General features: G+C 34.6%; 3 protein-coding genes across 5 annotated transcripts in view; 1 reads left to right on the top strand and 2 right to left on the bottom strand.

The window, feature by feature from the left end:
- The window catches only part of LOC148612554 (U4/U6 small nuclear ribonucleoprotein Prp4-like), a 31053-nt gene extending 25969 nt beyond the window's left edge, over nt 1-5084 (bottom strand). Inside the window, exon 1 of one of the 2 annotated variants that reach the window (XM_088594112.1) lies at nt 5041-5084. The gene's annotated coding sequence lies outside the window, so the exon portion shown is untranslated. Of the gene's footprint in view, nt 1-3529; nt 3698-5040 lie in introns of those variants that run through there. The other variant, XM_088594111.1, reaches the window with a different exon arrangement.
- On the top strand, nt 4857-17301 carry LOC148612553 (uncharacterized). 2 transcript variants are annotated; one of them, XM_088594113.1, is made up of 9 exons: nt 4858-4990; nt 5273-5412; nt 6290-6382; nt 7009-7147; nt 7809-7849; nt 9562-9631; nt 12277-12313; nt 15584-15656; nt 16850-17301. In XM_088594113.1, the coding sequence occupies exons 1-9, from the start codon at nt 4954-4956 to the stop codon at nt 17027-17029; spliced, it is 810 nt and encodes a 269-aa protein (XP_088450239.1). In that variant the 5' UTR covers nt 4858-4953; the 3' UTR covers nt 17030-17301. The 2 variants fall into 2 exon arrangements, with proteins under 2 accessions (XP_088450240.1, XP_088450239.1); XM_088594114.1 differs by lacking the exons at nt 15584-15656; nt 16850-17301 and adding an exon at nt 14866-15577 and having other exon boundaries at nt 4857-4990.
- Nucleotides 17302-19463: 2162 nt separating this feature from the next.
- On the bottom strand, nt 19464-23937 carry LOC148612552 (uncharacterized). Its single transcript, XM_088594115.1, has 5 exons — nt 23780-23937; nt 22705-22810; nt 22132-22216; nt 21299-21500; nt 19464-19841 (listed from the first exon to the last, which is right to left on the bottom strand). Exons 1-5 carry the CDS (start codon nt 23903-23905, stop codon nt 19725-19727), a joined length of 636 nt encoding a protein of 211 aa, XP_088450241.1. The 5' UTR covers nt 23906-23937; the 3' UTR covers nt 19464-19724.
- Between the last annotated feature and the right edge of the window lie 1695 nt (nt 23938-25632).

The following is a 25632-nucleotide window of genomic DNA, read 5'->3' as shown; positions in this document are numbered from 1 at the left end:
AAATTTGATGTAGACACATGGCCTCTGTTAAATGAGGCCGAAAAAAAATGCGTTTCCAATCACCCCTCTAAAATTTTGTAGGGTAGGTAGAAATTTTTTTTAATTTTAATTTTTTTGAAATTTTGAAATGAAATAAGTGGGACATCAAACTCAGAATACAATTAAAACCAAATCTGCAAAAATTAAACATGTAACAGACTTAGTCTATGGCTAAGAGCACACTTATATGTATCTTTACAATCAGTTCTATATATAAATAACCAGTATTTCTAACTCTTTGTTTTTTCCATCTAGGATAGAAAAAAATATCTTTGGTTTTATTTTCTTCTTTTTTTCTGTAAGACACTAAGTCAGCTGGCTTTTTAATTATTTTTTTCAAAATTATAAATAAAACTTTTGGGTAGGGGGATCTGAAGGAGGGTCGGTAGGGTGACTGGATTGGTCTGATTTCTCAAACACTTCTCTTTGGCGTGACAATGTAACCTAATATCATTGCATTATCAACAAAGTCAAATTTTATCAGAGTAAAAATAGCTCTGTCCCTTACAAAGCCTAAAAGCTCTACATATCAGAAGGGGCTCATCTTGTAGAGGAATTTGGGAAGAGCACTGTCACCATGTCCACAAGAGAAACACCTTTGAAAGGGTAAACCAGTTTTATAGAACTGCATACCGTGCAATATACATTGATGGAGGACAAAGTTCTCTGAACAGTAATCAATACAAATTTAACCTTTGACCTTAGAAACACTGAGAGCTTGATTTCAGTCTGAATGAAAGTTATATTACAATAACGAGTAAGGTTTGTGTCTTTCAGTTTAACAAAATGTTTATTTGTTTATAGCGCAAGTCCTAAAATTTTGTTTTTGTGGCAGTAAAGGCCTACAGCTCGACAGTGTTGCCTGTCATAGCATTTGTGAACTATTAACATAAACAATGTTTGTGATTAATATGGACATTTAAATCTATGATATAGATTGATAGGTATCATAATATAGATTTTCATGGACAGTTTTTTGTATTTTTGTTGTAGAAATGTTTTAAATGCTACATTTGTATATAATATTGTATTGATGATAATTTTACAATTTAAAGTAAGGCATGATACCATTTGATATCATTCATATGTTCATATTGTATTTTAAGGTTATGTTAATTTCATAAACAAGGTAGAATATGTGAGTGAGTGTGTATTTTTTTCAGACAAAATACATGAATGAGGGGTGTTCAAGAACGTGAAAAACCCCCTCAGTCTGTCAACTGTGATGCATTGATTTTTACCAGGATCCACTAGACTTAAGCACCAGCCTTTCCAAACACAGATCCACTTCAGGCACCAGCCTTTACAGACCATGGTCTTAACAGATCTTGCCTATTTCACTATTCAAAAGTCTCTTCAGATATACACTAGTGTACTACGTGGTGTAATTCTGTACATGCAGGGTTCTCCATGGAGGAAAATTTTTAGGCTTGGATGCTTTCAAGACATAACAATTTTACATTTTATTGTTATTGAGTTATGTTAAAATATGATTTTTCATTTCATTAATGGCATTCTTCCCTAACTTTTATTCCTGTCAATGTAACTTTTATTTTTTAAGCATTGGAAATTTCAAGTACATGCATTACTCTGGCCTTAAAAAATGTGTTGCCAGATGCCAATTTTTAGGAAACCAGTGTGTAGGTGCATAAAAAAATAAATGTGAATGATACAGAGGAAGGTTACCAATGAGATTGTATTCGTGACAGAAACCTAAACTACAGTCATGAAAGCAGGGTAATATGTGCATATAAATTAAACAGTCCATTTTTCTTCATCCCACTATTGTTACTACATGTATATTTAGAATTGGGGAATTTTACTTTCTATGTCTTACCTCTTTACCCACCAAACACATGTGTGCTACTGACACTGGAGGAAGATACACAACAATACAACTGCATAGCAGTGTGAACAAAAATCAGCTATTTATATTCACTTTGAATTGTTTTAGCATGTATCAGATGGAATAACATTGTTCTGATGATTTTACAAATGTATATGTTCCCTAATTAGGCACGGGAGGTTCACTTTGTTAGAATTTGGTACATGTAGGGTGGTTGCATCTAATTTAATCATTTAATCATAGAAAAAATTTCAAAAAATGACTCATTGATAAATGACAGACCATTGACATAGGAAAGGGAAAAAGGGAACATTTTATGACCCATTCATATATTTCAACTCTAGAAAAACAGACCCATTGTTATTAGGTAAACTAGTGACTTTATGTTGAAAATAGCCATGTGCATTTGGCCAAGTTTGAGTTACCTTTGAACAGTCAGTATTACCAGTAATCGGCTCACTAATGTCATATAAATATTTTCATCTGATTGACATTTCCTTTAAAATTATTATGAATCTTATTGGCAATGTCATAATTATTTACTGATCTTTGCAGACATCTTAGAAAAAGTTTTATTTTGCACTGCTATTATCATACTTTTTGTAGCTACTTCATAACTTTACTTTTTCTTATTAAAATAGCTTTGTGCAAAGATGTTTGAATCTGAACAACCACGCAACAAGGGGTTGTGCAGTAAAATTTCCCAGGACTTAAGAGCTGCTAAAGCTTATTATAGCCACTAGATTGGTGAGAAGTGCTTCTGTGCATGTCAATTTTAGCCGATGTGCTGCCACCTGCAACTGTGATTTACCTGTAACTGATCAGTTGATTTCATAATTGAATTAACGGTACATGTGCAGCCCCACTGCGTAAACGAATTAATTGAAGCGACTCGGACAATTTTCAAAAATTTATTACTTGATTTATTAAGAAAAAGATTGAGATGTCCATCTATCATTATCCCGTCGATCTTTCAGAGGTAACGAAAGCACATATGGTGCTGAAACTACAAATCAGTCGTAGTTTGTAATTATTAATTTGCCGATTGAATCTTTTTAATGCAGAAGTCAATGGCCCATTTAAATCAATATCCAGAATGTATTAGAGATTTTCTTTTACAAATAATTAATTTTTTTTCATTACTCAGAAGGTTTCGGCCATTTGCTGATGTGATGAAAAGAGATACGATATTTTGTTTACATGTTCGAATGTCCACATGCGGTCGAAACCGAACTCGTTCAGATATTTTATAAAAGACAGAGTATGTGATGAAATAACACAAATTCCAATATTTACCTTAAAAAGACTACATGTTCATGGATAAGTTTTTCGATCTGAGCAAGACTGACACAAACCTCTGCTGAAGTCTGATAAAAAATGACCAGCATGGGCTGTAAAACTTTCAGGACTGGACTATTCTTAAAAATCTCAATATATTCAACTGTTACCTCTTACAGGTTGTACCTGCCATGCCTCATATTCAGATTTCAAGCTACTGTGACCTTCGGTTAAAAGCTTATCAGAGCTTATATGTGTATTATTATATGTATCAAATTTAAATTAAGTTTTCATATTCGTATTCTGCAGTGGTTATTTTTTATTTTAGATAGGTCCGTTATAAAATACTATTTAAGCAATATTTACCTTTAAGAATTAATAAGTCTCTTCTTATTGAAATTTTTTTGATTAGCTTAAATAAAATATGGAAACTGTCAGACTAAGTATGGCTTTTCTACATGAAAAAAGTCGTTAAAGCGCAAATATTTCGTTCCAGGGCGCAGACATATTGGAATAACAACTTCCGGTCTACATGGTTTGTGTGAAAACCAACTCGTGAACCAAAATTGTCAATCAACATTAAATTTACAACGGCCAAAATTATCAAGTTTACAAGTATCAAAAAGTACCTTACGGTATATCAAGGCTTTCTCGCCTTGGAATCACAGTTAGCTTATTTGATTCTAATATATTCCCCACTGTCATGGACCTGTAATTAAATTCAATTACACTGAGGTCTCTGCCACTGTGTTTACCCCTACTAGTACAATAACTTGAATAGTTGTTGAAACATGTGAATGGTAAATTTTGCAATTGGAAACAATGAAAACAAAAACAAAAACAAACAAAGCCTTTGAAGGTAAAATAGATCCTTAGAGCTCTATGGTTCCTAATCCGGGAGAATACCACAGTAGGGTTCTTTAACGTGCAAGGAACGTGGCATCTTTCCCAACACGGTGCACCACTATGGTTTGCGGTCAGGTTTCCCTTATTATAGCCTGACAACCCCAGCATGTAACACACCAGGGGTACCCCATTCCACCACCTGGGGCACACAACCCAGTTGCTCTGTGGGCAGAGCGCCCTTGCCCTCGGCTAGGGTTCTGATCACTATTTAGTCGCCTTTCACGAAAAGCTTAGCGCTGCTGCAGGCCTATTCTTTTGACACCCAGACCTGCACGGGGCCACAAATGTGTAGAGGCATTAAGTGTATTTTTTCAGACTTTTCATTCGTGTGACTTTTAGTTGCAATTATAATTTGATGAACTAGATAATACCCCAAAATACACAAGAGTTTCTCACATATGTATGAGACCTATGATAAATTGTAGAACCAAATCTAAAATGCTGAACCGGAGACCTAGAACCTCCAACAGATAATAATACGTCTAGAACGTGTGAAGTAAAACCAAAGCAACACATTTTTTTAAAAAAAACAAATGAAAATTGTAAACTTCGATATCACTTATAAAATCCGGGCCATTTTTTTCAAATTTGCATCGTGTCCAATAGTGCATCATTTTGTGTACTTAACGTATTCATTATGATCCGGTTGGTAGAAACTTAATTGCACAACAGAACAATAAAAAAAATAAAATGTTCTCGTATGAATGCTTACATGTAACACTAAATACAAGTATTGTACAAATAGTAGACGTATTTAACTTATTTATTTTGAACCAGTTGTGTAAATATTACAATCTCATATCCGGATAAAACGGTTGTGCTGATATTTAAACCGACACCGTCTAATATTAAGAGGTCTGTTTAATCGTCTCCATCAAACAAGAATGGCTAATTGGAAAGACAAAGTCATTGTAATTACAGGTAAATTTAATATTAACAGTCAGTTGTACTATTATTGCAGTTGCACTAACGAGAAAACCCATTTAACTTCTAGAGAACCGCCAGCTCGTTTCAATTAGCATCTTTTGCGGCGAATGGTTAAAAAGAACCGGTTTTAAAATCGTTCCGCACATCCGCAAGTAATTTTTATTCATAACTCGACTGAATTTGCAACTTAAATTTGACAGCTATGTCATAACCACAAAATATCCAAAGTTGAATTAAACCACGCTATGAACTGAAGATGACATTTCATTTTTTCAGGTGCCAGTGCCGGTATCGGTGAAGGAACTGCTATTCATTTTGCCAAGAAAGGGGCAAAACTGTTTCTCACAGGACGGAGTGAGGATAATTTACAAAAGACCGTTGATAAGTGTACACAGGCCGGTCTACCGAGAGAGAGTGTAGGTTTAAAATTCTTTTTTTTTTCAATTCATCAATTGATTTCCCATTTCACTCGTACCGATACGATGACATATATATACGAATTCATAAATACCCTGATATCAAAGGTGCTACACTACACAGTCTGTGTTACTGTTATATGCTCTTTCTTATGTGCAAGGAATAAGAACGGTCCACCAGTTGCAGTATGTTATTGTGTGTGTGTTTTTTACACGGGGCTTAGGATATAGATACTTTACATTCTTCATACACTTATATATTGTAAATGGCTATAAATAATCTCACTGACTTGGGTATATTTGTTTCTTTGTTTTCTCCATTCATTAAGTCCCGTGCAGGTCCGGGTGTCAATATAATAGGCCCACAGTAGTGCTAAGCTTGTCGTGCAAGGCGACCAAATAGTGCTCAGAACCCTGGTCGGGGCTAGGGCGCTCTGCCCACCGAGCAACTGGCTTTTGTACGCCAGGTGGTGAAATGGGGTACCACTGGCATGCTACATGTTGGGGTCGTCAGGCCAGTATATGATAAACCTGACCACAAACCATAGTGGTGCACCGTGTTGAAAAAGATGTCACAATTCTCGCACGTTTAAGAACCATGCTGTGGTATTCGATAGAAGTAGGAACCTTTGCGCTCCGCCGCAGGAGACTAAATTGCCCAACCCTACCTGTCCCCATATTTCCAGTGGCAATCAGAATTCGCCGACCCTATTATCCTTAATTGTGTTCCCACTTTTCATTTCTTGTCCATTTTATCATTCATTTCATGTTCATCGCCTGGGTATGGCTGAAATATTGCTACTTGGGGGTTAAACATCAACAATCAATCAATCCTTTCCTTTACAGTAGTAAAATATGGTTTTCAAATTCATTTCAGGTTGGTTCCATTATAGGCGATATCAACAATTCAGAGTTGAGAACAAAACTTTTATCTGCAGTCCTGGACAAATTTGGCCGCCTCGATGTTTTGGTAAGAGTAGAGACAATTAAACTTTCAAATGATATGACCTATTATTTTCATGATTGGGACTTTTCTGGGAAACAACACAGTAGGCATAGTTTGAACTTTTTTTTTATTAAAACACGAAATATTGATGGGAAATTAAAAGTATAGTTCCATACTTTTGGAAATTTGGATTACAATATGTATTCCAAGTAAAAATCACGAGCAGTACACAGTCAGTGTAATCAAAATTGCACGAGAAATTACACAGAATATTTATGAGGAAGAGATGAGATTTACATTGAGGTTAATCCAAATTTTACGTGAAATTTGACTATAGTCTGAAATAAACATTTAGATCGACCCTTTTCACGTCTTTAAATGAAAAATTAATACAACATATATTAAACAGAAGTGTCTGTTTTAACGTGTGTTTTTAATTGCGAGGTGTTAATTTGTCAGAATTGCTTTTACAATATGAGAGTTAGAATTCCGTACCTGCATTTTCCAACACCTTAGGTCCTAGCGCCATAGAATGGCACCAAATCAAACAATAACTTGCAAGGGGACCTCTAGCATTGGTGGAGTACATTTGTGTATACAATTTGATTATAGGATACATGTATCTCATTTCAAAATGATGTTCATTATAGGTAAACAATGCAGGCATGGTCCATTATCTCGAGACTTGTAACACATCTGAAGAAGAATATGACGAAATGATGGAAACTAATATGAAGTCACATTTCATGCTGACAAAGGCGGCTTTGGAACATTTAAAGAAGACTAAAGGTACCTCTGTGCTCATCCTTTGTCTTAGCCTTTTATATATATCCCATTGGCGACCTGAGAGTTGTGTGACTGAAAAGTCAGATTCTGATCAATTTCCCAATAAGAGCTTAATTTATTCAAATGTGAAATAATCTACTCTGTATTTCGTGTTTTTCAAACTCGTCATAATTAAGATTTCGTCTGTTTGAGAGCAACAATTAACTTTTTTTCTTTTTCTTTTTCTTTTTTTTTTTTTTTTGGGGGGGGGGGGGGTTATATTTTGATATTATATGTCCTGGCTTTTTTAATTATAAACAATAAAATATGAGGAATATTAGGGCAATAATATATCCTACCTTTTTATTTTATACTTTTCCTTTATGGCCTGTCCTGCTTTTTCATTTAAGGAAAATTTGGAGCCTACCTTTTTATTTCATGTTTCATCCTCGCACCCTCCCCCCCCTCAAAAAAAACAAGTGTTAGTTCTTTATAAACAATAGGGAACAATACATTCCCTTCATATAAAAGTGTTCAAATTCCCAATTTTTTCCCCATTTCTTTATGGCCAAATTTTCTAATAACCTGTTTTCTTGATTGAGCTGTACTCCATGTTGAAGCCTACTCGATTTGTGCCCTCTAATGTACCTGTAATTACATGTATGAAATATTTTATTTTCTTCAGGGAATATAGTCAACGTATCAAGTATTTGTGGAAACAGGCCGGTAAGCAGGTCATAAATGTCGGTGCAATGTTAACGGGGTTGGGCTGTCCGTGCTTGTTTCAAAATACCTACAAATAATATGGATTCTGGTGATTACAAATTGAAAAACCGACAGCACAGTCATGTTTAATAAGTAGACCTCTGATTGTGTTATTAATTAATGTCAACAGGGACTTTATAATACGCAACCTGATGACAATGCACAAAGCCAATTATCAAAAACCTTCCCTGAACTGGGCGTTGTTAATAAGCACTTGAATTATACTTGAATTCAAAATTCAGGTCAAACGGTATCATCCTAGCAGGCTACGTATATTACAATTTCCAATTTCCAATTTTGTAAAAAAAAAATTAAGGTCAAAGCATAATACACCTTTCACATACATGCTCTAATCTTTCTTATGAATCCTTACGAATCTCCAAATTCACAAGACTCTTACACGAATCCTTGCGAATTAAGAACGACACTTTTACTACTGCAATAGTGGATCCAGGGGTTGCAGGTGGTTAGCACTTCCTCTTTTTATAGGAAAACTTTTCATTTTCATGTGAAAAATGGACGAAATTGGTAAATATTGTCTTAGCACCCCCGTTTTCTTTTCTGAGGAACCCGGGCTGGCACCCCTCCTTTTCAAAGCGTCTGGATCCGCACCTGAAGTGATAACGATTGGTAATAAAAAAAAAAGATTACGAATATGAACGATCACTTCACGATTTACAAAGTATGAATGCGACGCGTTTACGATAGCAATTCACGATTCATTACGATTAAATTCGAGCAATTTACGAATGCATACCAAATTGTTAAGAATGATTGCAAAACCAATGCACTATTGTTACGATTTGGTCCAAGCTTTTACGATGATTATTTACGAATAACGAGTGATTTACAAATATTCGTAAATGAACCGTAAAACAGTCATAGAAAATATCACACCAAACAGTTCATGCGAATGCTTTACAGATTATTGCGATCCATTAACGGTGCCTTACGAATGGTTAAGAGTGGTTTGCGAGCTATTTAGAATATTGCAAAAAAGATTCGGGGACTTTCGTATTAAAGTTTTTGACATGTCAAAATATTTCATCTTTTGCGAAAGTCTTCGAGTTTTTAAGAGTTGTGATGGCAGCAACCATTTAATTCCAGATGGAGGGGCTATGGATTTTTTTCTGAAACAAACTTTTTCCCTTGAGCAAAACTAACATTTATTTTTTTTTCAGGGCCATTCAAAAACAAATAATTATCATCCATATTAAAAACGATCTTTCTTGTCATCTCCCTACTGCATAGCTACCTTTCACATAAACAGCACACAAACTTGTTTTCCTTTCCAGTGAATAGTCAAATTATTTTTTTGCCACATTTTCCAGCAACAAACTTTTTTTTCAAAAAAAAAAATCCATAGCCCCACCAAAAAATCAAATGGTTGCTGCCTAAGACTTATTTACGAATGCCGACGAGAAATTGATTATTCGTAAGGATTCGTATGAAAGATTCGAGTTTGTGAAGGGGGTATTAGATCAAATGTCATCAATTTATAGTACGCAACATTTTAGGTGCCTGAGCTACTCATGTCAAATATCTAAACTCTATCATGAATGTCTAAGAAGATTCGTTGTGGGTCGGACGGGCGGACTGAACACGGTAGGGTTTCCGTTACATTAATGTACGTGGCGTGCCCCTATTATATAGGTTTGTTTTTTTTTCTATAGATGGGAGGAGTGACTGTGTATTGCATGAGTAAAGCCGCAATGGACATGTTTACGCAGTGTCTGGCTCTTGGTAGGTAAAGAATTCTGACGTACCTGAAGGCAATACGAATGGAACGATTTTCATTGGAAAAATGGGGATAGAGTGGGGTGGAAAGTTTCATTTGGCAGCCTGGTTGAAAATTAAACCGTGTAATCATTAGCATATGGTTGGTTAATAAATTTAGGGAATGTTGATCTTAAAAATAAAACTTTACTATGTTTCTTTTGCATGGCAACATGTTAAAGCAATCCCTTCACTTTAAGTGAAAAATGGGGTAACTGTATCAAAAGCAACAAGAACGATAAATATGCCGTGTATCAGTCTCTGTAAGAATGATGGTATGGAAAAAAAACATCATTTTGAAAGTTTAATTGGTCTATTTGCACCACCAGAATCAAGGAAAAAGGCAATATTTTCATATCTTTTTGGTAAATTGAGATATAATTTCATTGAAATGTATTGAAAGTGAACATTTCAAGGGCAAATAACTCTGTCGAAAACCTATTTTTCTAACATTCTGTTTTCCATAGGAAGTTGGTTCGTCCTTTGCCATATTTCTCCATTTGTAATCTTATCTTGCCATTTGATCTTCAGCTTCTCAAACATCTGTTGGTAAATGTTTGAACCTGTGTGTTGTTGCTTTTGTTTTTGTTGCTTTTCCAATACGGCATTTCATGTCTTTGTCTGTACCACCATCATTGCTCACAATACTACCCAGGTATGTAAATATATCTACATCTTCTAGTTCTTCTTCATTTAGCCTACATTTTGCTATGTTTTTCTCATATATCTGCATAGTCTTTGTTTTGCCCAGATTTAGAGTCCATTCTTTTTACCCTGTTGTTACAATGTTGATAATGTTGTAAGGTCTTTATATCTGTGTGATAGGAGGGTCATATCGTCTGCAAAGTCCAGGTCTTCGAGATGTTTTTGAAAAAGTCCACTGTATACCTCAGAGTAGTGAATATGTAGTTGTTTTCAATACCCAGTTTACTGCCAACAAAAAGAGGAAGGGTGATAGTAGGCATCCCTAGTGCACTCCTGTTAATATGTTGGAAGGTTCAGTAGGTGTGTTTTTGTGAATAACTTGGCATGTGCTTGGTTCATATGCCGATCTAATTATTTTCATAAGTTTTTCTGGAATACCATGATGTTGTAGTAGTTTCCAAAATGATGATCTATCAATGCTGTCAAAAGCCTTTTCGAAATCCACAGTGATGAGTTCCACTCTAAAGACTGTTCAATGATTATTTTAGTATGGTTATTTGGTCTGTACAAGATCTATTTTGCCTAAAACCAGCTCGCTCATCGCGGAGACATATGTCAACAGCCGACTTCATTCTTTCCAGCAATATTCTGTTTAGAATTTTACTTGGAATAGAAAGTAAGGTAATTCCTCTCCAGTTTTTGCATTCTCCTAGATCCCCTTTCTTTGGTAGCTTTATGATATCCATGTTTCCATTCAGCTGGTACATTTTTTCATCCCAGATTTTACCAAGCAGATCCACGGATATGTTTGTGTCTGCTTTGATGGACTTTGCAGGAATGCCGTCTGGACCTGCTGATTCCCATTCTTTAATAGCTTAATGGCTCTTCTAATCTCCTGTTCAGTTGGTCTGTTATCGTTGATGTTTAGAGGGGTTTTGGTGTAATGTCTGGAGGGTCTGTTGGCATTGGACGATTAAATAGTTCTTCATAGTGTTCTTTCCATTTATCCAGGTGTGCCTTTTTATCCGTCAGGCTGCGTCCTTCCTTTTTTTTGTAATGTTGTACACGTCCCTCATACTTCTTTTGCCTGCTGCTTCTTCTGCTTCCTTGGCTAAGTTGTCAATAAAGTTCTTTCGGTCTTTCCTTACTGCTCTTTTTACCTCTTTGTGTTTCTCGTTGTACTGTTGTTGAGCTGATACTTTTGCTGCCCTAGTTTTACGTGTGTTTAAAGCTGCTTTACAAACTTTTCTATCCTTGATCTGAGGAAGGGTGTTTAAAGTGGGAAGATCTGAGAGTGCTTGATAGCGATTATAATGTTATAGATGTTATTCCTGTTTGATGTTTCTATCTCTGAGTAGGTCGGTGTTATAATTATTGCAGGTTTTCGTATCCATGTTTAGGTAATCTTTGAACTCCAATTTAATTTAACCAAATACAAATGTAGTAGGTGATGATCTGATCCAACGTCAGCCCCTCTTTTATTTTTAACATCTACTAGTGAGCCCCGGAAGGTGCTACTAATACAAATGTGATCTATCTGATTTTCTGTATGGTGATCTGGTGATACCCATGTTAATTTTGTATTATTTTGTTTGGGAATACACTTCCACCAATTACCAAGCTGTTAAAGGTACATAAGTCTGTAAACATTTGCCATTTCCATTCATCTCTCCGAGACCTTCTTTTCCTATAACCAACTCATGTCCTGTATTAACACCTCCTATTTTCACATTTAGATCGCATCTTAAAACATGACTCAACAATTGTACACAATAAACACATAAATTACCAAACAAATTAACACAAAAAAAGAAGAAAATTCATTTAAAAAAACATGTAAACGAGATCAGCCAATGCATATTAAATATGACATGCACAACATCTGCACCCATTACTGATTTAAAAGCTAATTTAAATAATTTAAAAGCCTTTGTTTCGTATTTGTTTTTTTTTTTTTTTGTTAACAGAAATGGCACCATATGGTGTAAGGGTGAATGCTGTCAAGTAAGTTTAACTTTAATGTTCAGTGTTTGAAGTCGATCGACCTGAATATAAATTGAACATCCTGATTAAGTATTATATGTCATGGAATTTTCACATATATTTACACTTTAAAAAACAAAATTGATAAAACTGTTAACAGTTAGAGAAAGGTTAATTTACTATTCCTTCCAGAACAAGATATCAGTAACGAATACTAGTGAGATTTTAAGCATCTCTTTTTTTTTAAAGTTTTCTCCAATATCGTCTTCTCTTTGCTGCTCTATTTATGAAAGAGTAATCAAGGGAAATAAGGTTATAGCAGTAATCAAAAGAATGTAATCCAGGGACAAATACCAGACATGGAAAACAGACATACACAACAAAGAACATAAAGTAACTAAAATCATAGATACAAATTAACAAAAGCAAATGAGCAACTCGGACTCCACTAAAAACTGGGAGCATGGACCAGGTGTGCTCTGCTTTTCTAGAAACACCCGCCGAGTTGCTCATAAAAAAGTCAAGTACGTGGTAGACAAAAGAGGAAAGGAAATTTAACTAAGACACGTTGAACAAATCAGTTTTCATGGTGCAGATGGGTACACCATAACGATCCACGAGTTCATGATGACGACCATAAAACTTCTGTAGTGATGACTTCAATCTTGTAGCAACATAACTCTGTTCCAGAAGCCTATTTGTTAGACTTCTAGCGCGATACAAAAAAGTCTGCATAGTTTCGGCAAGCGCTTGCATAACGTATGAGTTGTGATATGAACACTCCATACGCAGGTGCTGAAGGGATGTTGCCACAGATGAAAGGAAAGATGACAATTCTGAATGAAAAGTCATCACGTTTGTCATAAAGTTTGGTCAATAGTTTTCCTTTACCATCGATTTCTAAGTGTAGGTCAAGATATGAGGCTGATTTCACAGTGTCTGTAGTATCCTTTATCTCAAGTTCTTTGAGGTAGATGCGATGTATCAAATCCCCAAAATTAGGATTGTTTAAAAATAATACGTCATCTTTATAGTGGAAACTGAGATTAAAGGATGTAGCTAAACGATATTCTTTCTTTCTGATCTGATCAGATCAGCTATAAAGTCAGCCTCATAAGAGTGAAGGAATGGATCAGCAAGTAGAGGAGCACAATTGGTTCCCATTTGAATGCCGACCGTTTGTTGAAAAACACGTCCACCACAATTGATAAATATGTTGTCGATTAAAAATTCCAGCAATTTGTAAACATCTTCTTCTGTATATTTGGAAGATGATTTGGAATTATTTCTTACAACGTATGAGGAATCTCTACCAAGAACTATATATTTGTATCTAGGTGTACCATCTTTTTTTGTTCCCTTTCGGCAAATGCCGAAGGGGACTTAGGTTTGCACTCCGTCCGTCCGTCAGTCACACTTGGTTTTTCGGACTTTTTTTGTAATGCCTGATCCAATTGATTTCATATTTGGTATATAGTCTTATCATGACAAGTTACAAGTTAAGTTCGAATGACGTTACGGTTGAACGATTTTTACAGAAGTTATGGCCCTTGGACATAGAAAATTTCATGAAATTTTATGTTTTCTGAACTTTTTTTGTAATGCCCCATCCAACTGATTTCATATTTGGTATATTGTCTTATCATGACTAGTTACAATTTAAGGTCGAATGGTGTTACGGTTGAATGATTTTTATAGAAGTTGTGTCCCTTGGACATAGAAAATTTCATAAAATTTTATGTTTTCCAGACTTTTCTTTGTAATGCCTCATCCAATTGATTTCATATTTCTTAGCTAGTCTTATCATGACAAGTTACAAATTAAATTTAAATATTATTGCGGCAAAATGGTTTATATGGAACTTATGGCCCTTTGACAAAGAAAATTACAGAAATTTTATGTTTCATCATTTTGATGCAAATTGCTGCTGTCATTATAGAGTTATTTGCCCTTTAATTCATAATAACGAAGTTTTTTTCAACTTTCCAGTTGATAGAATGAGAATGTCTTTATGCAGCTTTCTGTAATGCAAAAAATGTTATTATCTACTGTAAAATGAAGCTCAGGTTTGATTTTGATGGAATTTTCTTTTGCTGTTCAAGAGTTATTTTCTCTTGATTGTTAAAAAATAACACCATCCATTGATAGTTCACATATATAAAAAAAAATCTCATAAAGGCAATGAGTTCAAAGGCCGAAAGGGGACACTGTATTGCATCAGCAATAGTGTCAGAATGCTTGGTTTTTTTTTAAACAACGACGTAATACCGTTTTTAAGTCGGGATTTTAACTGAGTATGGGAAATAGAAGTATACAGTGTTGAAAAATCATAGGTCTTAATGTATTATATTCTGATAATAGTCTTGGACTGATTGTCTATAAAAGATCTTCCGAATTTTTTAGGATCCACATTGAATTAATACCACTACGGGAGTAACAAGTGTTGGGGAAGGACTGCAGACCCTATTTGACAGCTGTGAGTATAGAAGTTAAAAGTTTTTAAAGAGGTTTGGTGGTACATTTTGCAGATCCAGCTATGTAATGTTGTTTGTATGGATTCTTTTGGCGTTTAGGAATCCAGTACATAGACGGTGAATCACAATCATCGTCCTTGGTAGACAGGCCAAGAGGATAGCACAGATTTATGGTTTTCCACAATCTCTTCTCTGGAGAGTGTGGTAGCAGTATAAGTCTTACCATTGCTTCGGATTTCGAAGGGTTATGAAATCTTTTAAGATCTAACACACTGGAGCAAACTGAAGAAAATATAAGAAGACATAAGGTTGACTAATTAAAATTACATTTTTGCTTGATGGCTTTATGCAGTTTTAAAGTTAGATCACTATTTTGAAATGTGAAAATTGTCAGAAATATTTTATGTATATTTTTTAAGATACATGTATGACTAAAAGCTTTAACAATATCGGCTTGCTTTCTGACAATACATTTGTCTTTACTCGTTGATGCAGTGTCAGACCAGTATACTGATATATCTACTAAACCATGCAAAGGCAAGCTTCTGCATTCTTATATCAATAGTTGCTTTTGATATTAGTTCCTTTAGGATAGTTCTAGTTTTATTATTGCATGTGCTTTTGTGGATGTTTTTACTGTTTACTGAATATATGTATAATATGTATTTTTGTATTATTCTAGTTAGTTTCCTTTTACGTATCGTCTCAGTGTCTGTTTTACTTTTTCTGTTTCTAGCATTTTATTTAAATTCTGCGTATTTTATTTAATTTTGTATGTTTGGTTTTGTTTTTGTTTTAATCTGCCGAAATATTGTAGCCCTGGAACGATTGTGTCAAGCATTGCCAGGAGAGGTGAAAGAGGTTACAAAGATGACGAAGTTTATGAAAAGGTAACAATTTTTGTTCAAAAGTGTTCAAAGTAAAGCCTAAAATATTGTCTTGTTTTTCTTCTTCATTGCAATCATACCTGTTTCACAAGAAAACTTTTTCCATTAAAAAGGGAATTACAGGCTTAGGATCCTCCCGTATGGATCACTAAATAACTAACGCATTGAAGAAAAACCACTTTTAACAATGTTACGTCAAGTCCACCTATTATGGTCATTGATTTGCATTTAATTTATTTCCACGCCTCTATTTTTATGGCATCATCTTACAAAATTTACAGTAATGCATGACTTTAGATACGTTGTTCAAATCCCTAAAAATGACGTCAATTTAGGACATAAATAACGTGACTTTAGACAAAACTAGACTGTATCACAAAACTTCCCGGCTGATACTCGAAAGTTATGGAAATGTCTAACAAAAAAAGACAGAAACTATAGAATTTATAGATTACCTTTCTTTACAGTTTAGGTCGATCTGCCGCCTGATTTAAGGAAGTAGACCTAGGGTAAGGGACATAACTCTTGAAATCAGTGATATGTTTGTATCATAGTCAATTTCACCAAAGCCTTTCAAGGTTTCCTTTGAAACAGAATGAAATCAGTCCAAGTTACTTTGATGCTTACATGAGATTATTGTAATATGGTGAATACAAACTACCGATGATAGGTAAGAGTCGTGTCCCTTACCTTAGGTCTACCTCCTTAAGTTATTATATTTAAGATGTGAAAAACTATATCTAAACAACTAAAAGTATTCATACAGACAATTATTACATAATAAACATAAACATTAATACAAATAAGAGCTACAATATATAGGCAGGTAACAAAATATTTAGATTTTGATGTATTTCTAAAAATATATATTTTTATACTTATTTCATGATTTAAAAGTATGAAGTTTCTTTGAATAAGTACCTGCTCAGGTATTTCACTAATTTTTTATTTCATCAGTTTTCTGTGCCCTTTACATGATTATAAGAAAACCTTCTTCTAAGTTTCTGTTAACTTTTTAATATTAAGGTTTGGTTAAAATCAGTACCTGAATACCATTCCAAATTTTAGTAACACATTTTCGTGAATTATGCTAAAATTACTAGAATTTGGGAATTTTCATCATACCATTTTATACTCTTTTGGAATGTGGGTTTAATCAAATTTTGATATATTCAAACATTCATTTTAAATTTCAGTTTCTAGAAGCACAAGCAGCTAAACATCCCCTTGGTCGGGTAGGAGTTCCTGAAGATGTCGCTTCAGCTGTATCATTTTTAGCCTCCGACGAAGCTTCTTTCATTTCCGGTCAGATTCTGTTTGTAGATGGAGCACGCCATTGTGTTTCGGCGGGAGTCACAACTGGTATTAAGAAGTAAACACAGACAGTCTTCACAATAAATGTGCTCAACAGATCCCAGCTCGGATAAACATTTTTACTGACTGGAAAGATATTAATATTCAAATTTATATTATTAATTCAGGTAAAACGACTTTTTAATGGTGTTTTTTAACAAACATGCTAAATGAAGCATATGTGGAAATGTTATTTGGTTTTTTGAAACATTTATTATATAATTAAATTGCAATTCATAATAAGGAAACCAAATGTGTTTTTTTTATCTTCGTAATAAAACAATTTTGCTGTGAACGTTTAATTATATACCATTTAGTGGTGTAGGAGGAGTTACAGATAAGAGATGGGTATCCTCTGCGTAACGGATGGAAGTACGGACGGATGGACGGACACCCCTTTCACTATGTAACCCACTTAGTGGTATAACACACCTATTATGGCAGTAAGAGGTGGTGTATTAGAAACGAAAAAAAAGAATAAATAGAAAATGTCATTTATGTTATTCGGAAGACATTGAGGATGAGTTCCATTATGTGTTTAAGTGCACATCGTTTGATAGTGACAGAAAAATTCTTCTCGCCGAAAAAAAGTGTTGAGAGACCAAATATTATTAAATTTAAAGCTTTGACGAATAGCTCATCACCTTCTGTTCTCAACAATTTATGTAAACTTAGACGACAAATTACATAGAAGTTGTCTCCAGGGTAGTTCTCAAAAATTATGTATATATAGAAATTCATCATGAATGTGACTTAAAACTATTTCTTCCAATACATGTACACTAATTAACTACTTATGCATATTATTTATCTATGTAAATTGTATTGAATTTGTTGTCTGTACCATGGTACTATGGTGTTTGAGTAATAAAATATATATAGATATGGTGAAACACAATAAATGCACCAGCGTGTAACCTTAATACAAAATAGTAAATACTTTCAGAGATCACCTAAAGGTTTTCAACAAGTGTAAACACAACTTTTAAGTAAGCTCTGAAAAGGTAATAAAATCCACAGTAACAAAATGACACTTCCCTTTTCAAAATAAACTAAAAAGTAAAATAACGACACAAATACAGAGTTATGAACAACATCTCCTGACTGTGGACATGCGCATGAAATCTGCGGTTGGGTTTAACTAGTTTTATAAGGCCCTCTTTAATGTTAGGTAAAAAATGAACTACAACAAAAAACAAACATACTATAAAACTCACTCAAAAAATATCCAACTTTCTTCATGAAATTCCTCAATATATATACGCTTGGAATAGTTGAAAGAGTAATCAAGGGAACCAAGGTTATAGCAGTAATCAAAAGAATGTAATCCAAGGAAAAATACCAGACATGCAAAACAGACACACACAACAAAGAACATAAAGTAACTAAAATCATACATACAAAGTAACAAAAGTAAATGAGTAACTCAGACTCCACTAAAAACTGGGAGCATGGACCAGGCGCACCGGCAGGGTAAGCGTCCTCTGCTTTTCTAGAAACACCCGCCGAGTTCCTCATAAAAAGTCAAGTCCGGGGTAGACAAAAGAGGAAAGGCAAACTATGACCCGTTAAATCAGTTTTCATGGTGCTGATGGATACATCATAACGATCCACGAGTTCATGATGACGACCATAAAAACTTCTGTAGTGATGACTTCAATCTTGTAGCAACATAACTCTGTTCCAGAAGCCTATTTGTTAGACTTCTAGCGCGATACAAAAAAGTCTGCGTAGTTTCGGCAAGCGCTTGCATAACGTATGAGTTGTGATATGAACACTCCATATGCAGGAGCCGAAGAAATGTTGCCACAGATGAAAGGAAAGCTGACAATTCTGAATGAAAAGTCATCACGTTTGTCGTAAAGTTTGGTCAATAGTTTTCCTTTACCATCGATTTCTAAGTGTAGGTCAAGATATGAGGCTGACTTCACAATATCTGTAGTATCCTTTATCTCAAGTTCTTTTGGGTAGATGCGATGTATCAAATCAGCTATAAAGTCAGCCTCATAAGAGTGAAGAAATAGGTCAGCAAGTAAAGGAGCACAATTTGCTCCCATTGGAATGCCGACCGTTTGTTGAAAAACACGTCCACCACACTGGACAAATATGTTGTCGATTAAAAATTCCAAAGCTTGATTGAAAGCTAGCTCATAACATATTGAAACGTGACAATACCACCAAATCTACCAGCATTAGAAATAGCCAGTCAATACAATTCAAGAATGGTTACTAGAAAGGTTAATATATATAATTATAGGATCATAAAAATCATTATGCAATATTTGCTTTTGTACATATTGACTGCCCTTGGGTCTATCACCATGGCCATTTTTAACTAAAACGAATTGCTATGAAACAAGAAGTTATAAGGTACATATACACTCGTTTAGCTATCATCATTTGTTTTTTAACTGAAAATAATAAATAGCACACTCTTCTCTAATATGAAATAAGAAATGAAAAGGCATATACATGTATATTCTCATTTAGATATCATCATGACCATTTTTTTTTATTTCTCGCTCATCTCTGATATACAAAATGAAATGATAAAGCATAAAGTCATTGAGCTATCACCATGATCATGCACAAGTTTCCTTTATACTTGTGTTTTATTAAAAAAATCGGGTACAATTCTATGTGTTCATTTAAACATATCACTGGAATATTCTTAGGTCAATCCTACACACGTATAACACTTCCTGTTCAACGCGAACACTAGCTTTTTGTCCGTTCAATTTTTTCGTGTTTCTCTGTATGTGGATTCATATGAACAATTTCCCATTTCTTCATCCAGGGACCCTGTATAGTTGTATCAAATTCATCATCCTGTACCTGTAATGCAATGCATGTTTGTTACCATATATTCAGATGGAACATGCAATTTCGATGTATATGAACAGCGTGATGTTGCATAACTTTTTCAAGGCGTAGGGATATTATGTCATATAATTTTATGACTAACACGGAACTTTTGTTTTACTTGGCCATAGTAACACATATGCATAATGTTCTTTATAAATCTCTGACAACGCAATGTATACACATACAAGTATATGCAATTTTGCAATAACACTATTAAACCGGGCGGATTGTCACGCCATTCGGAACTACTCTGACATTTCCGTTGCACGAAAAAATTGTCAATCGGAACACCTCAGCCTTTCTAGTTACACAAAAAAGAAACCTAAGAGACACTAGGGGATACAAATGCGCAATTATTTGTTTACATTCTACCGGGAACTTTTTTACCCCAACATGGTACTGAGTACTGAATACAAGGTGGTACCTGATTGGTTGGATATGGCTTGAAATTTATTTTCATTTCAAAGCTTACCCATTTATGATTGATTTTATTTTGGTAATAATTAATAAAATGTTATAGGGTTGAAATGATTTCTCATAAATGAAATCTAGGTGCTTCATTTTTTTTGCAGTGTATTTTGTGCTGAATTTTCAAGAGTCCATAACAACTGAAATTTAGGTCAACTTTTGCCGCATGACCATGTACTTTTTTTTTGTGCAAATAAAAAGTATGCTTTTCTAGTTTTAGGAACAGAAACTCATTTTCTGCTAATTTGTGTTGTTTTCTTGAAATTAATTTTCAAACTACATAGGTACCCTATGGAAAATGCATTACAAATAATTGCGCTCTTGTATCCTAGGGGATGGATCTGTCTGGAATTTGACCGATTCGATTCTAAAATTATAGTTAAAATGGTTGAATTTTTTACGTTCACTTTAATTTTTCTTAGAAAAATTCTTGGAAGAGTTGTTCTTTATTTCTAGCGCTATCCAACTAAATTTTTATCGCCACCTAGAGGATAGAACTACTTTGATTCGCGTATGACTACAATGCCAGCAATTTTTTTCAAGAAGAAATTCTCTATTCTGCATTTGATGTTATTTTTCTAGTGTAACGGAAATGGCTGAGTAGTTACGATTGAAAAAAATTGTGTAAATAGGAAGGCTGAGGAGTTCCGATTGATTGTAAGTTCATTTTCCATTTACAGTTTAATAATTCTTAACCCATGCTCAGAAAATCGGATTTAGAAGTCTGCATTAGACACCGGACAGTGCAGTGACCGGGAAGTATACTGAATTGCGGTCAACCACATGTACTTAGTGATACTTAGAGGCCTTGATTTTTAAAATATTAAATTGTGATTGCCGTAAACACCTTAAATTTAGCAGATGTAAATCGACGCTACTAAATTTAACTTGGAGGCTGCAGGAGACAACAAATGAGGCAGCATTGCAGAAGAATACAAATATGGCGTCGATCCATTTACCTCTATAACGTCCTTTACTGATTCTTTTTGTACATGATTCCTGTCGATAGCACAAAAAGATTCCCAGTCCGGTTTCAAATTTGGGTCCTTAGATGACCGCATAACGACTCCGTGTTTTAGGTTCCATAACCCATACGGAGCATTTGGTTTCTGCCATCGTAAATCTAGGCTCCAACGTACGTCATCAGAAATATTCGGTAGGCTTTAAAATATAATTATATTGACTCTTCATTATGAGTTTCCAAAGTAAGCAATTCAACGAACTTTTTATATAAAAAAAAAACTAATTTAAAGTAGTACAAGACTTTAAGACCAAACCCTGACTGTAAACCGTGAAATTTTCACGGCAGGTTATTTTTCGCTTTTTTCGCATTAAGACCTGTAACGCAAAAACAGAAATAAACAATCGCGAATAGTGTCCTCGTAGAATATAACAATTCGATTTTAGAAACGATCGCGAATTCAAGTATCGTTTCATCATGCGTTTTCGTTTTTATTACTTGCTCTTTTTTTGTTTTGTTATTCTCTGTTGTTCTGTTTATTTCCATTATATCTTATTCTAAGGGTAAAATGTGGGTTGATTAAAGTATTATAATCGATACAGTTCATGAGTTGGATTGTCATATCAACAAGGTTTGTTAAACATTGGATTTACGTTATATAAAAGTCTATGTAAGAAAGAGAACACATTCCCAGAGAAATTCAATATCAAAATATCATATGGCTTTTTTTCAGAGTCCATTGCCTCCCCTTTCACATTTTACGCTAGGTTGTGATACATTTTAGTGTTTCCGTACTTAAAACTCAACAAAGAAGCTAATAAACAAACGAACCTACGATGAGGTGTTAAGTTGTTAAAAAGGACCATTCCTCCATACGGGATCACACATTTTTCTGTATCATGTTCAAAATCAACATCTTAAAAAAAAAATGAACTACAGTAAAGTAGTTATGAAACTCAAGCATGGTCTGCATTACTATTATACAGTTTAGATACACCACGGATGCTAGATAATTTTCATATCACATGCAGATTAATAAACAAGAGTTTTAGACTGGAAGAGTTAAAGAAAACACATACATGTATGTATGTAATTATCTCGCACTATAGTTAAATTGCATACACTAAAAGGTCAAGTGCGTCGACATGGTAGACGGAAGCTTCACCAAATGTATGCCACCAGGTGTATACCGTTAATTCAACTAATATATATAATAGAGATATTAATCTGTTTCTCGGCTGACTACTACATTACACTACATAGGATATACCTTAATTAATATCTTATTTCCTACATAACGTACATTATGTAAGCATGCGCACAAAGGAGGCTTATTTTGCCATGTAGGTGTTCTGTCCGAATTAACAGAAGATTCCGTGAATGAAAAGGACTTATAAAACAAACCCAGTGACTTTTCCATCTCTCCTTCCTCCATCATAACATACCAAGTGTTCCCATAGCAACACTGGTGGTTGGCTACTCTTCCTTTTAAATGAGCTTTCTTTACCATCTGTAAATATTGTAATATTAAGTAGCAGGTTTCTGGAACAGGGTTATAAAGTCACTACAGAAGTTTTATGGTCGCACCTAGTCCATGCTCTCTGTTTTAGTGGAGTCCGAGTTGCTCATTTACTTTTGTTACATTGTATCTAATTACTTTAGTTACTTAATGATCTTTGTTGTGTTTGTCTGTTTTCCCTGTCTGGTCTTTGTCCCTGGACTACATTCTTTTGATTACTGCTATAAGCTTGGTGCCATTAATTATTCTTGTACATGAAATTAGCACATTATAAGAGTTATCATTCTTGATTTGGTTGCATTGGGATGATTTTAGTGGGAGATGAATGTATGATTTTCTAAAAAGTACAGATCTGAATACAGAAATGATTATCGTTATGTGAAAGTATATTAGAATATGTAGACTTAATAAGCTTTAAGTAATACTTACTTGCAGATGATTCAAATATAACAAAGACTTACCCTACCCTAGAGACTGTATAATATTTATTCAGTTTTTTTAGAAGTAACAGTTTGCTTTCTAGGCTGGTTTGTGTTTTTGAGATATTGTTTTAGCCGTGGTTTTCATTTATTTAGTTTTTTATCAGATACTAAAAGAATTTGAAACGTATGCTATCTTCAGTCAGTAATGTAATAGTAACAGGACTTCAAATACATTTACTTAGTGTCTACACGTAATGGAACAGTGTCACTTTCACCATGTATAAGAATTTGCGGACTCAATACTCGCAAAAAAATACTCAACATAGTATATTTAAGAACCACTGGATCGATACTACTGCTGGTGGACCTGAGGTCCCCGAGGGTATTCACGAACCCAGTAGTCAGACTTGTCTGACCCCGAATAATATCATATTTTATCTACCCTATCTATGAAATCTTGCAGTATTCCAAATTTAAAAATACGTAAAACACCGAGGCTTCATTCCTTGCATTGCAACTTCTCGGACACCCCACTTACCTCCATTCCACCATTAAGTTCATTGGTATCCAGAAGAGGTATCCACGCGGTTGGTATGAATACTTCGTACGACTCGTTGTCAAAGTAGGCACTGTCTGGAAAAAATATTGAGATGAGAGCAGACATAAGTGATCTGTTCTTTCATTTATAAGTCAAAGTAGAACTCCGGAGTAGTAAATGGTGAGAGTCTGGTGTTTTCGTAATAAAGACCACTTGTTGTTTGGAAGCCAGTAAAGTGCCAAGGAGCTAGAGACTATTCAAACGTAGTAAGCGGTGTTACAGATGTTTATTTTGAGTTATGAGTGGAAGTATTAAGAACCATTCTGTATAAGAAAATTAATCAGGCAATGATTGGCATATGATTTTTCTCCAGTTGGTCTCTTTGCCTCAAATATATTTCATTACATCTATATAACAATCACATAGCTATTTAACTTTATCCTGAATCATCTGTGACGTATTTGTTTTTTGACTACTTATATAGAGAAAAATTGTCATTTTTCCATACTTGCATTTCAACGAAATTTGACCTATCAATAATTTTACAAACACTTTGTTGCTAATATCTAGGGGTTATGACGTATAAATACTTAGATAATGCCATTAAATATTTGCGTTTTTTCTTCATATGCCACACCTTATTTACATTTTGGCCGATTCTTAAATAGAGAGGTATTTAACTACTTATTGAAGAAGTAGTTTGTGAAGCAGGCATATATTAATTATATTAATTATGGGTGGAACTACAAATGTACATCAGAATTCTATTCACGCAAGTCCTTATACATTTACAGGTAGTTACACATATAGTACAATAGTTTGAGGTTGCGCCCTATGTGACAGAAATGATATTTAGTGTGTGAAAGTATTGGAAACAGAGAAGGGTGCAATGGCGGATCGCGATATTTACCAAAGGGGAGGGGGCAAACCATGGGCCTAAATTATTCTTCAAGAAAAATATGCAAAACTATATCCTTAACATACATTCCTGTTTATACAATGCTACATAATGAATTTGCTTGATTATTCATTGAACTATATCGCTTTCTGAGTTTTATCAATGTTTGAACGTAAAAGAGTAATCAAGGGAACCAAGGTTATAGCGGTAATCAAAAGAATATAATCCTGGGACAAAGACCAGACATGGAAAACAGACATACACAACAAAGAACATAAAGTAACTAAAATTATACACACAAAGTAACAAAAGCAAATGAGTAACTCGGACTCCACTAAAAACTGGGAGCATGGACCAGGTGCACCGGTAGGGTAAGCGTCCTCTGCTTTTCTAGAAACACCCGCCGAGTTGCTCATAAAAAGTCAAGTCCGGGGTAGACAAACGAGGAAAGGAAAACTATGGCCCGTTGAATAAATCAGTTTTCATGGTGCAGATGGATACACCATAACGATCCACGAGTTCATGATGACGACCATAAAACTTCTGTAGTGATGACTTCAATCTTGTAGCAACATAACCCTGTTCCAGAAGCCTATTTGTTCGAGTTCTAGCGGATACAAAAAGTCTGCGTAGTTTCGGCAAGCTCTGGCATAACGTATGAGCTGTGATATGAACACTCCATATGCAGGTGCTGAAGGGATGTTGCCACAGATGAAAGGAAAGTTGACAATTCTGAATGAAAAGTCATCACGTTTGTCGTAAAGTTTGGTCAATAGTTTTCCTTTACCATCGATTTCTAAGTGTAGGTCAAGATATGAGGCTGACTTCACAATATCTGTAGTATCCTTTATCTCAAGTTCTTTTGGGTAGATGCGATGTATCAAATCAGCTATAAAGTCAGCCTCATAAGAGTGAAGAAATAGGTCAGCAAGTAAAGGAGCACAATTTGCTCCCA

This window comes from Perna viridis, chromosome 7, assembly GCF_037379345.1.
Source record: "Perna viridis isolate PV_CMFRI_1.1 ecotype Kerala chromosome 7, ASM3737934v1, whole genome shotgun sequence".
Taxonomy (NCBI): domain Eukaryota; kingdom Metazoa; phylum Mollusca; class Bivalvia; order Mytilida; family Mytilidae; genus Perna; species Perna viridis.
Note: the sequence above shows the minus strand (reverse complement) of the source record. Positions and strands in the feature narration are given on the sequence as shown.

Bases quoted from the DNA above. Each gene is read 5' to 3' on its own strand.
- LOC148612553 (XM_088594113.1), top strand. From the start codon at position 4,954: ATGGCTAATTGGAAAGACAAAGTCATTGTAATTACAG. The intron at 4,991-5,272 runs GTAAATTTAATA...TCATTTTTTCAG, and splicing joins CAAAGTCATTGTAATTACAG to GTGCCAGTGCCGGTATCGGT. The intron at 7,148-7,808 runs GTACCTCTGTGC...TATTTTCTTCAG, and splicing joins ACATTTAAAGAAGACTAAAG to GGAATATAGTCAACGTATCA.
- LOC148612552 (XM_088594115.1), bottom strand. From the start codon at position 23,905: ATGTCTGCTCTCATCTCAATATTTTTTCCAGACAGTGCCTACTTTGAC. The intron at 22,811-23,779 runs GTAAGTGGGGTG...CAATATTTACAG, and splicing joins AACTTAATGGTGGAATGGAG to ATGGTAAAGAAAGCTCATTT. The intron at 19,842-21,298 runs GTAAATGGATCG...ATTGCATTACAG, and splicing joins CAGTAAAGGACGTTATAGAG to GTACAGGATGATGAATTTGA.